We start from the raw sequence: 12241 nt of genomic DNA on the forward strand, positions 1-12241 counted from the left end.
AGGTAGTGTGTTTCCAGCCAGTTGGTTCGAGAAATAATCCCCTTTTTTCACCCTTATTGCAGAAGAAAAGGTATATATATATATATCAGGGGGCACAATTAACATGACAGGAAACTAGTGTTTAGAAACATGTTTCTATTCTTTTTTTAAATGCCTCCAATTAGCCTTGGTGAAAGACAATCACCAGCCAAATCTTCCTGCATCTGTGTGACAATCTTCTCCCCCCCCACACCCTGCAGCCATCCACTGTGTGGAGCACTGCATCCCGAGAGAGAACAAAATCTGAAATGAAGATTGAGAAGGCATTGTACCCAGTGTTCATTATGTAGTGGTCGGCATCCAATGAAACCTGAAAGCTGCCTGCCTCATGCAAAATGCTAATTAGGAGAGGACAAGAAGCCCACTCAAATCTTTTGTCAAGATCCAGATATTGAGGTCATTTTTGTTCAAGATGAAGGATAATGTGATTTTATCATTTCATTACTTTGTGATGTTTTTTTTAGGCTCTAATGTCATTCTACAGTATTTCTCCACCTCATTAGAACATTTTCAGATTTCCCCGATAATGAATATTAGCCTTTAATCGTATTCCTTTCTTTTTGCCCCATTTGTATTCTCTGCATGGGGTTGTATCCTCTCAGCTCCTGCACAATTATGTGTATCCCTCGAAGAATAGGTGAGGCGTTCTGCATAATTCAGGGAACATCATGTTTTCAGGACATGTCATGCCTTTTTTTTCTTCTTTCTTCCTTGCGACTCTTTTTCTAGGCGTATCACACCACCAGCTCCCCTCGCTGTGTATACATCGACCTTAGATGTCAGTTAACCCTTTCCTCCCCTCCCCTGCTGTACAGTATATCTTGAGATAATTTATACCAAGCTCTCTAACTGCACACGTTTGTGCCAAAAAGAATCAGTTTGGCATTTGGGGAAATATGCTTGTTTGAAGAATAACATCACTCTCGTGTCCACACAACAAATATATGGGCTACCTTCAGCAGCTAGTTTAGCTTAGCATAAATACTGGAAACAAGGGAAAACAGCAAGCGTGGCTCTGATCAATGGTAAAACAATCAATAAATCAGCACCTCTAAAGCTCACTAATTAACACATTATGTAACAACCTCACAGTGATGCGTTTACATTTTTAGGAGTTAAACAAAGTAGATAATGTGTTAATTTGTGCGCTTTAGCGGTTCTGGTACGTGGCTGGGCTAGCTGTTTTACCTTGTTTCCAGTGCAAAGCTAAGCTAACTAGCTGCAGCTTCATATTTCACCAACAGATATGAGAGTGGTATCAATTAACAGTTCGGTTTAACGTCTTACTTTTCAGGGTTGAATCCCTCCAGTTCCTCCAGGAAGATGTTGCTGTTGGTGACAGTGTTGTCCTGGTTTGGCATGATGAGGAACTTGAGGATGGTCCCTCTGCTCGACCCGAGGAACAGGATGGTCTGGTTTCTATAAGGCCCGGCTTCTGTATCCACCACAATCTTATTCAGCTGGTACCTGGAGAGAACACTGCATTAATGCCACGGAGCTGTGAGAATCACTTGGGACTTTTTTCCCCCCATACAATAACCATACAATATAAAAAGCATGTAGTCAAGCAGCTCTCAGAGGCAAATGTATGATTTAAGTGCAACACGTGATTGGTTTAGGTGTAAAATACAGACTCTTGTGCCATTTTCTCTTGAGTCACTGCAAAATTAAATTAATTCCATAGAGAAGAAACTGCTCATCACATTTGCATAATAAACTAATTACAGCAAACGTCAAGTCATTAATAATATCAGTCAAGTAAATGTGCCGGTCTAGGAACAATAGCTGAGTGTGGCAGTCCTACACACAGTCCTGTGTGCATGAGACAATATACGACAATAGAAGCCACGCTGTCGGCTGTTTAATATTCCACATACATCCAGTCCCCATAATCCCCTGCTGGCTGGTCGGCAGCAGGACTACATTTGGTAGATGGTGGAGAGAAAGAGAGAAAGAGAGACAGAGAGGAATGTATGCATTAATGTGAGACTGGATGTGCTACAGCTGCTGCCTGCTACCAGAGGCTTCACCACAAGACCCGTTTAGCTGGAGCCCAAACACTGAACAACATCATACAGGGGTTCAGTGGGATTATTTGATCACTAAAATAATGTTAACATATACATTTTACACATTTTAATGGTGTCCATTAACCAAATAGATTCTTAGTCAACTAACAGTCTTACACTTGGTTTTGTCGACTAATTAAATAGTTGAATAAAACGCTTCTCCGTGAAAAATCAGGTAAACGTACCCCTTTAAATCGTATGTTTACGCGAGATGTTATCATAAGTTTCAACAAAATGAGTCGTCAATCGACTAAGACCAAAACGACCGATTATTCAACTAATTGACCAAGATGGGGCAGCCCTCCTGATTAAGACTAGTCAAAGAAAAATGTCTTGTTTTCATTTACAGAATTAATAAAATGTCTTCAAATCATGAATTAACTTAATGCACTTCACTTAGCCCATCAAATTAAAAACACATTTAGCAGACTTCCCAGCATGCATAGTTTGATAGTTAAAAACTTACCAGAAAACATTCATCTTTTGCACAGAAATTATGTTTCTGTACTAGTAATTTGTTTTGCTAAATATGTTTTGATGGAAACATAATAGCTGCCTTGATTAAGTTCAAATCCCTTTTGACTCTTTCAATATTTACCCAGACCGCAATCTTTCCCTAACCTTAAGAAATGTAAAAATAAGTATGAACAAACCTGAATAACACTTTAGTTAAATATTGTATTGCAGGGAAGAAAATCTTTGTGCAACTTGTCAGATATTCAACTTTCACTGTCTCCTAGTAACATATCACTAGGAGACAGTGTTGGTGTGTCACTGCCCGTCACAAGAGTTCAGGCTCACCTGGCCATGGTTCTGACAATCCAGGGTCTTTGTCCGAGAGACGGGACGGCCTCGTCCATCAGGGGGTGGGTCTTGACGAAGTTGAGCATCTCATCGGGGAACGAGTTTGAGGAATTAAACCTGGAACCTTGAACAGCACAGCCACCGGGTCTGAGGACAAGTTTCAGTACGCGTTTAGCAGACTGTACACAGGCATCCTTTTTTTATGACTACTTCAGGCCTCAGTAAAGATATAGATGTATAATTAAGTAGTCTAGACTGTCTCAGTGTCTCACATTGAGACCAATAGCGAGTGACTGATTTGATGTTGTTAAAAGAACCTCACGTTTGAAGTATTTGGCAAAGTGATGGAATATTTGCATGAGATATGTCTTTAGATTAGCAGCGAGATCAGTTGTATCCTTGAGACATACGAATCTCCCACCTCCATGCAATATTCAGAAGTATGTACAGGCTGTAATATCATGTGCATAATCTTCCTGCATTCTACATTACACCTGCCTATAATCAACTTGTTTCACCTTGTAAATAATTTTTTTGTAAAAAGAAAATGCCCTTGAGTAGCATCTTCACGAGTGGTGAAACGGTAAGTATTTTTGTTTGCACGATGTGCATTTCCTTTTGTCATGAAATCAAACCTGAAACAGTCAACACACAGTTAATGAGTGAATAGAAGACGTGCTGTTGATAATAATACAGTCCTCTGATAACAGCCTGAATACCGGTGCATTAATTGATTACAGCCATCTGCACCTTGGCTTCGGGATGACTTCATCTGGAACAGGCGTCCAAATGGACTCGGGTGATTTCTGCTCCTTAAACCTCCCTTCAAACACCCCAGCCAGCTCCTCCATGTCGAAGGCACACACCGCCGAACCGGGGATGCTACAGAGAGAGAAGGGTGAGACAGAGAGGTGAGACAGAGAGGTGAGACAGAGAGGTGAGACACAGAGGTGAGACACAGAGGTGAGACACAGAGGTGGATTGAGACCATCAATTGATAAAACACTTTGAACTGGCACAAGATGACTGTCACTCCTATGTCAAGTGGGTTTTACTTTACGACAGAAGTGCAGAAAGAATAAATGTCGGAACGAGAAAAGATGAGGTAGATAACACCTAGACGGAAAAATTGACTGTGAAATGTAAAAAGGGAAGAAGTTAAAATGTAGAAAGTCAATTGTGAGAGTGAGAAAGGGACAGGCTTCCAGCGGAGATGACAAATTGGATTTGGGCATATATTTGACATTCAAAACTTGAACACAAAGGAAATTGTTACTGAGATGAAGAGAAAGAGTGGATAAGATAGATGCTGTCATCTCCGTGGGCGAACAATAGATAGGCAGCGGATGCAATAGCTCGATTTGACTGGAATTCCTGGAATATGAATCGAAATAGGAAATGAGTCACTGAATATTTTGTCTTTGTGTGTGTGTGTGTGTGTGTGTGTGTGTGTGTGTGTGTGTGTGTGTGAGTGCTATGGACACTTCTTGGAACAGATGTTCTGTACCCTGTTGCTGAGTTCACGAGTAGTTAAACAGCCTCCGAGGTGCACCGGGCTTCTTACTGGGATGTGTTGTAAGGTTTACACACACACACACACACACACACACACACTCTAAAGACACTATCTCTTCTCTGAGCCTGATGTTACTTTTTATGTTTTGGCTGGAGAAAGCACTACAGAGACCAGAGAAATAAAGAGAGCAGTGTCAGGATGAGATAAGGAATGGGTTCTTAAAAACATCCCATGCTTCATGCACCGAGACTCAACTCAACTCTGCTCTGAATGTGTCCTCCTCAATGACTAATGGTGTGCGTGGTGTGAGAGCTTGTGCCTAAGTGTTAATACCTTAGCGATACACACGCATAAAAAAACCCTGAGAGGCTGAGTCACCTGCAACCTGCCACTACAAAAGAAACCCACACATACGTATCTGGGCCTCGACTTCTTATTGTCTTTCTTTCTCGTTAAAATGAACGCCCAAGAGGTGATTTGAGGGTCTGTGCAGCCATCCTACGGGATCCTGAGTGGTGTTTCTGTTGAGTGCCTCTTTGAAGGCCACAAAAGGGTTTGTTTGCTAAGGCAGCGCCCAGAGGCTGGGTTTTGGTTGCAGCAGGGGAGCAGCGCTCTGCTGATGTGCCATTTGATCAGGTCACGCCGTCTCCCTCAGTACTTATCATTCATAGGCAGGGATGTGACTCAATACCCGGCCAGCGTGGCGGAGCCGCAGGCATATCTGTGGACGATACGGTGCGTCTCTCTCAGGACCGCCGGCACCAGATGTTACGCGTGACACGTCTGCCAGCTCTGCACCGGTGCCAGGTTGGCTTTCTTTCTCCAACTTATCCGACCCCGGCAGGTCACCGTGTCGGGTCGTGTGTCCAGCAGAAGTAAGACAAAAAGGCTGTGCGCTGTTTTTCTCAAAATGTTCTGAATTATTTTCACTTTCACTCTCTCCCTCTGTCTTTCCTGCGTCTGCTTTTTTTCATTTCTCTCAGCTGCCTTCGCACACTTTGAGACAACTCTCCTTTGTTTACTTTAAAAACTTGCCCGTCCCTCTCTCGGTCCAATCGGCATTTGTTCGTCCTTTACTCGCTCTCCTTGACTCGGGTTGAGTGACAGGCTGTCCAGGCAAGATGCACAGCGTGTCCGTTTGAGAGGACTGCTGCGGAGTCTAAAGTACTTCCTCACTGTTTAACAAGCTCTCTGACAGCTTGGAACAACACAGCCGGTCCTCGCGGACACGTGATGATGCCTCGTAGGGGCAGGCGAGGAAGAGCGGAAGAATGTGGGAGTTCAGGGGAAGTTTTAATCTCAATCCTCTAATTAGGGGTTTAACTCTAATACATTGTAGAGATTCATTTTGTACACTATATAAAAAGACCTTGTGAAATATGATATCACTTACCACAAGGAGGCTATATCATGTGTCCGACTGTCCAAGTGTTTATAGATTTAAAGGTCAGAAATCCAACACACTAATAATCTCTGTAGTCATTTTTTTCTTTTAAAGAAGGCCTTTGTATATGTTCTTTGATCATTTTTTTTTCAAGTTTGTTTTCAAGGCTTTTGTGTTTGTCTCAATTGATTAACTTCACTTTATTCCAACCATACTAAATATAACTTTGTTACCTTTTCTTTCAGCAAAATCATAAAAGAGTTTGGCCGCCACGATGAAATAAACTAAATCACCAAACAATTTAGTCCAATAATCCAATCATCCATTGGCATTTTAAAGGAATGTTTTGGAATGTACGCCTCTTTGTTTTCTGGCCAAGATTTAGATGAGAATATTTATGCTATTTTCATAAATAGAAGCTAATTATATTTAGTCTAGTAACACAAAGAACAAAGCTACCTTACAAACTAAAATATGTCCAAAATGCAAAACAAATGTGCCCACCAGCACCTTTATGGCACACTAATTAACTGAACATTATATTCTTGTTGAAAACCGTACCAAAACATGAAGTATTGAAACAACAAGTTGCAGCGTTACGAGGGATTATGTGCCAGACTATTTCTTGGCAGGGAGTGCTATTACTAAGCAACACCGAAGAATAACAACTAGTAGTGTAACGTAAACCTCTTGGAGGACTGTATATATTACACATATTTATAGACTCATAAGTATGATCAAGACTTCATCACAAAGTTTCAAATTAAAACCTTTCAACCTTACGATACTTTGTTCTTCATACCTCTTGAACTTATACCCTTAATCTTGAATTTTAATATTATTCAGTCATTAATTTTATTCATTTTATTCTACCAGAAACCTTTCACCTGTTCTTTTTTTTTTGGGGGGGGGGGGGTTATTCAAGCAACCTAATTTCCCCATCTTTTTCTTGGCCTTTCCACAGGAGGTCCCTGAGGGAATTCTCCTCACGATCTATCCTGACTACCCAGACTCTGTAACAACTCTGTATTTTCCTAGTGACACGGCTCCTTTCCCAGACCCAGTTTCTCAAGCTCTCGCTAGACACCTAACTATGCATCCCCTGCCTTCTCTACCTGTGCAGGCCTGGGGGGGACTAGCTCGCATATCTGTGCATCCTCACTCGTGTTAAACTTCTCCTCGCACAGTAAACCTGTTCTCCTCCTGCTCCTTGTCCTCTTCATACCCCTCCCATGCTGTGTTTTCACAGGGGGACATCCTGCTGTCTGACCCAGTCACATGGGATTCTTTACAGCCAAAACCAAATGTGGCTCCCCCACTCAGGATGCCCTAGATTTACTTTACTTTGCATGGGATGTTTTCCTTGCACTCCTGCATGGCTCCATTAAGGCTAATGAGCCTAGTCAGTGTGCTCCAGAAGCAATAGACGTTTTCAGTTGCCACAACAACAGCTGAGAATTAATGAGAAGTGTTTGTTTTTCAGTACCAGTCCAGTGCAGCATGATGTAAGCCTTCCATTTGACATCTCGCCGCTTCTCTTCCGACATGTACTCACATATTTGAGCTGCTAAATAGAGCAGAAAGCACTTTCTTTGCTCTTCTTCTCCCCGATGGACTCATATTTTTTATTCTCCCCCTTTCCAGTTTGCTGTTGCTCCCGACGCCTCCTCGACCTCCCGAGCATCAGGAGTCTGAGAGCAGGAGGTGCTCAGTAGGAAATCCGAGCTCTTCTTTCATCCCTCTTGGAGAGGAAGGGCCTGGGGCTTCAGAGGTGGCACAAAGGAACTAACAACTGGAGGCGATTTTACTTCTCTGGAAGTAGAGACTGAAGGATACCACAAAAGCAACTTCATAACATTTGAGGAGCTGGTATGTGGTTGTAAAATGATCCCTGGAGTATGTGGGCACAGGGGGAGATGAGTAACTATAGAGTCCAGGGGGCAGTTAAACCTTGATTTCATCCAGTTATTCCCATACTACAGTTCCCTATATGCTGCCCAGGGCCACATGACAGGAGAGAATAGCAATTCCTCCACTCCCAGGTCCTGCTTCATGCTGTTTTCACTGCAAGCTGCCAGGCAGAGCAATTTGTCTGGCAAGCACTAAGCCAGTGTGGCGCAGTGGGCCACACGGGGCCAGTGGGAGTTTTGCAGCTCACCTGACACATTCTCTCATTGGCTTTGTGTTCATTTTCCTCCATCACGCGTCTCCTTATCCATCAATCTAAACCTCTTTCCCTCTCTCTCTTTTGGCCAGCAGTTATTTAAAATAGGACCCAGTGGCAGTTTACCCGAGCAGGGGTGTGTGTTCAGCTGGTTCTCCTCAGTGGCATGCCGCAAATGCCGTTATCTGGGAACCATTGTACGCTTGTTTGTGCAAGTGTGTGTGCGAAGCATCCATCTGTCTCTGCGGGCAATCCTTCCAAACGTGCAGATAAGATGCAGCTGATGAAACAGTTTTAGATCTCAGAGAGAGCGAGGGATGCACATGTTGTCCATTATTGAGTTCCTTGTCCTTGAGTTCCACATCCATCTCTCCCCCTCTTGTTAGCCGCCTCCCTCTTAATTCTCCTCTCTGTACTCTCTCCTTTCGCATTTATCTCTTTTTTTCTTTTCTTCTTCCCCTCTTTCTCTCCTGTCGCCCACTGCTTTGAAACACCGTCCTGCAACTGGTACAGCACTTTATTCTTAAAACGCAGAGGGTATTATACTGGGACCACTGACAGATGATGACTATGCTGCTGGCTGCGTTTAAGTGAGACACTGTATTGATTCCAGACCACAGTCAAGTATTTCTATAGGTTTGCTTCAACGTCTTGCACTACCAGACACAAGAAGCTATCACGGACATTCAGAAAGCGTATGGTAAAAAACGGAATAATGTTGTATGATTTGAGCAATGCCTTAATTTAAAGTGTGCAGAGTATGTTTATCCCTGTCCAATGCAAAGGATGCATGAAGGATGTCCCCACAAACACACTACAATGTTCCTCTTAATAAGTAACTTAATATTGGGATCGGGTTTTTATAAAAACAATAGCAGCAACGACAAAAAGCAGCATTTCAACGAAGCACAATAAGTAGAGGAAACTGATTTGGTTATTTGAAAATGTAAGACTCAACACTCACTTCAGAACATTAGTGCGTCTCTAATCTTATGCATCAAAAGGATCCGAGCTAAATTGTTTTGCACACTCCTTCCTTCTCTCTGTTGTTCAGTCTCTCTGGCTTGCTGTCTGTGCTGTCTTTGATTGCACAAATACCCACAGTCTTCAGTAATCCCCCATTTACCACGCAGCATCCTTCCTTTACTCTCCTCTCACCTTTTTTCAATTTAATCTCGTCTTTCAACAAATCACCCCTGTGTCCTCAATGAAAGCACTGCATGTGTCTTAAATTACTCTGTACCCCGGAATCGTGACCTGTGTACCTCCACGCGGCTTCTTTCATTTCTCTGGAGCTTTGCTTGGCGAGTAGGAGGCCTTGCTCTTTCCGACTTCATAGACGAAGGAACAAACTATGGTGGTCCACTAAATTTCCACGGTGAGCCGTGTGAGTGCTGCTTCACACCGGGCGTCTATATCAGTCTCCACGGGAAGTATGTCGGGAAGTGTTTTTTACGTCTGTATTTCTTTAAAAAACATCCTCGGTATGATTGAATCCCCTTTTCTCTTTCCAGAGAGGATTTGGATTGAAATCCCTCCACTTCAACCCTCAAAGTCACACACTTGCTTTGGGGTACGTGGAAAGATTGTGGAGTAGTCATAAATGTGTCTGAGGGGGCAGCAATTTGAAAAAAGAGAAATTACAATATGAATAATGTATCCGGATAATAAAAGAAACAGTTCACCCCTAACTTCAAATATGTCCTCTTACCTGTTTATTAATCTAGATTGTTTTGGTATGAGTTGGCTAGTTTTGGAGATATCAGCTGGAGAGACTATATGGAACAACAAAAACATTTGAAAAACTTAACAGCAATGTCTCTGGTTACTCCAGATGATCCACAGACCTTTTTGTGTGCAGTAGGAACCATTGTTGAAAGGAAACAGTTCAAATAGCTAAAAGTAATGAATGCGATGTTGAAATATTTAGCTAAAATTAATGGATGAACAGTTAAAATATGATTAAAATAGTTGGCTAAAAGTAATAAACTAAAAAGTAAATGAAGTTTTGCTAAAATAAAATAATAAATGGTTAAAATAGTTTAGCTTACAGTAAAAATAGTCAGGACAAATGTTAAAATATAGCTGAACGTAATGGATTAGCTGTTCAAATAGTTAGCTAAAAGTAATGGGTAAAAAAAATGGCGGTCTTCTGATCTTGAGTATCGGTCCTAGTGTGCACGTTTTTGAGAGCGTGAGAAAGGCATTCAACAATGTGTGTGCTCCTCAGCTTGCTCACAAGTCTATTTTATTGTGTCTTGTACCTGTTTGCCGGTGTGGAGAACACCCCCAGGATTATGTCCCTGCCGTGCATCCTGATGATGGAGCTGGTGGAGTGGAGCAGGTTAAAGTAGAAGTGGGAATCACCGGGGACGGAGCAAGTTCAGACGGGCCTTCAGGAACGACGTCCACTGCTTCTCCAGACGCGCTGAGATCCTCCCAGATCGCGTTTGCACACCCGCGCCACACGTGACACACATCACCTGTGAGTGGTCAGGCACCGAGAAGTAGATTAATAAATGACTGAATACTTTTGAGGTGCATCTCAAGCTCACATATACCGATTTAACAATGATTAGCCGGGGAGCGAACTTTGGGTTTCATCTTTAAAAAGATCAACTTCAAGTTGATCTCTGTAGAGTCATTTGCATACTATTTGCAACACGGAAACCCTGTTTAGACAGATCGTTGTTTTATGAAGGTAAATCTAATATCAATTATTCATAAAAATGTAAGCGCATCTTAAAATTGCTTCTTTGAACGCAATCATCCAGACAACAGCGATGCTGCTTAAGGAACCATTTACTCTGCGCTCAGTAAACATGTCAAAGACGGAGACCTTCTGCAAGCACTTCTCCCCAAATGTGAATTGCTAATTCATTAGAGAAGATTCTGATGCTGATATCTTTACATAAAGTGTATCCCCAGCTCCGATAAGGGAGGAAAATATATTAAAAAAGGGCGTTTTCTCAGTTTAATAGACATGAACTGTTACTGTGATTGTTGGATTAGATATGCAGACAACAAATACAAGGATGAAAGGTCAGCGAGGCTGTGGGAAAAAGAGTTTATATTGGCATTTAACTAATAGCAGCAGAAAGATATTAAAGCGGCATTCGTGTAAATATACTGAGAGTCCAGAGGGAAGGGATGATACGTGTTCGTCAGAAAGACTTCTATACCTTTTCCAGGTAGTTGAACTCCATGGCTATCTCTCTGAAGAAGAAGTAGATGTGAGGACCCCACTCCACGGCGCTGACAAAATACGGCTCTACATTGTGAGAGGGAGAGAAAAAAGAAGAGGAAAATGTTTCATGAAATATAAATGGAACATGAGAAAGCATACAGCAAACCAGTGTCTCCATTTGCAATTGCATCATTCACTCCCACGACACCGAGGTAACGTGAGGGCAGTGAGAAAGAGGCACAGGCCACGCTTAATTTCATTACATGGTGAAAGGGGATTTCACACCAAACAATAAGCGCATTATGACTCCCTGATGTTTCCGAGAACTCGGTTTCACGCTTTGCATTTTGGCGCCATTACACCCGGGACCGGCGACAACCTGTGTGTCTGATGTCCTGTCTTCTTTTACCGTCCCATTGTCACGGTTGGGTTTGACCGTGATGGGGATTTTCTGTCAAGGAGCGGTCCGTTTGGCAGCTTCGTGGCCAGCGACCCGAACATGGAGTTGTCAGTGTGCTGCTGACTCAGCCCTCTGCTACTGACACATGTATCGATCCGGAATGCCGCTAAGTGATGAGGACACACACTGAAAACACCGGAGCCTGCTGCGCACACACACACACACACACACACGTCTGTAGGTACCTCTGAACCACTTGGAGTCGTGCTTGACGGTGCGCAGAGCGGGACTGTCCCCAAGGCTACGGTAGATCACCGCATCGATGGCCAGGAAGTCTGTCACGGTGGCTGTAAACAGATTTCCCTCTGACAAACAAACACACGCACACACACACACACAGAAACACCAGTTAATAGGACAGCCTGTCAAAGCAACAGCATAACCACAAACAATAAAGCTGTTTTTTATGAAAGTCCTCCAGCATCATAGGCATAACATGACTGACCCGTAAACCGTATAATTGCAGCCACATAATTGCAACTTTGCAGTCCTCCCACGCCACAAAAACATCATTTTTACTTTGAGCTAATAACAGATAATGGCGCGATGGCTGAACAGTAATGGCTCTCTACAGTTTCAGCCACGGAGCACTGCTGATTCTATTATAGTGTTTAAACA

General features: G+C 42.8%; 1 protein-coding gene across 1 annotated transcript in view; it reads right to left on the reverse strand.

Moving 5' to 3' along the window:
• The window catches only part of sema6bb (sema domain, transmembrane domain (TM), and cytoplasmic domain, (semaphorin) 6Bb), a 125272-nt gene that overhangs the window by 30540 nt on the left and 82491 nt on the right, over nt 1–12241 (reverse strand). The window contains 8 exon segments of the mRNA XM_034530253.1: nt 1327–1506; nt 2910–3059; nt 3663–3794; nt 10241–10356; nt 10358–10401; nt 10404–10459; nt 11151–11247; nt 11809–11928. Coding sequence (XP_034386144.1) covers nt 1327–1506; nt 2910–3059; nt 3663–3794; nt 10241–10356; nt 10358–10401; nt 10404–10459; nt 11151–11247; nt 11809–11928 — 895 coding nt within the window.

This window comes from Cyclopterus lumpus, chromosome 4 (genome assembly GCF_009769545.1).
Source record: "Cyclopterus lumpus isolate fCycLum1 chromosome 4, fCycLum1.pri, whole genome shotgun sequence".
Lineage (NCBI taxonomy): Eukaryota > Metazoa > Chordata > Actinopteri > Perciformes > Cyclopteridae > Cyclopterus > Cyclopterus lumpus.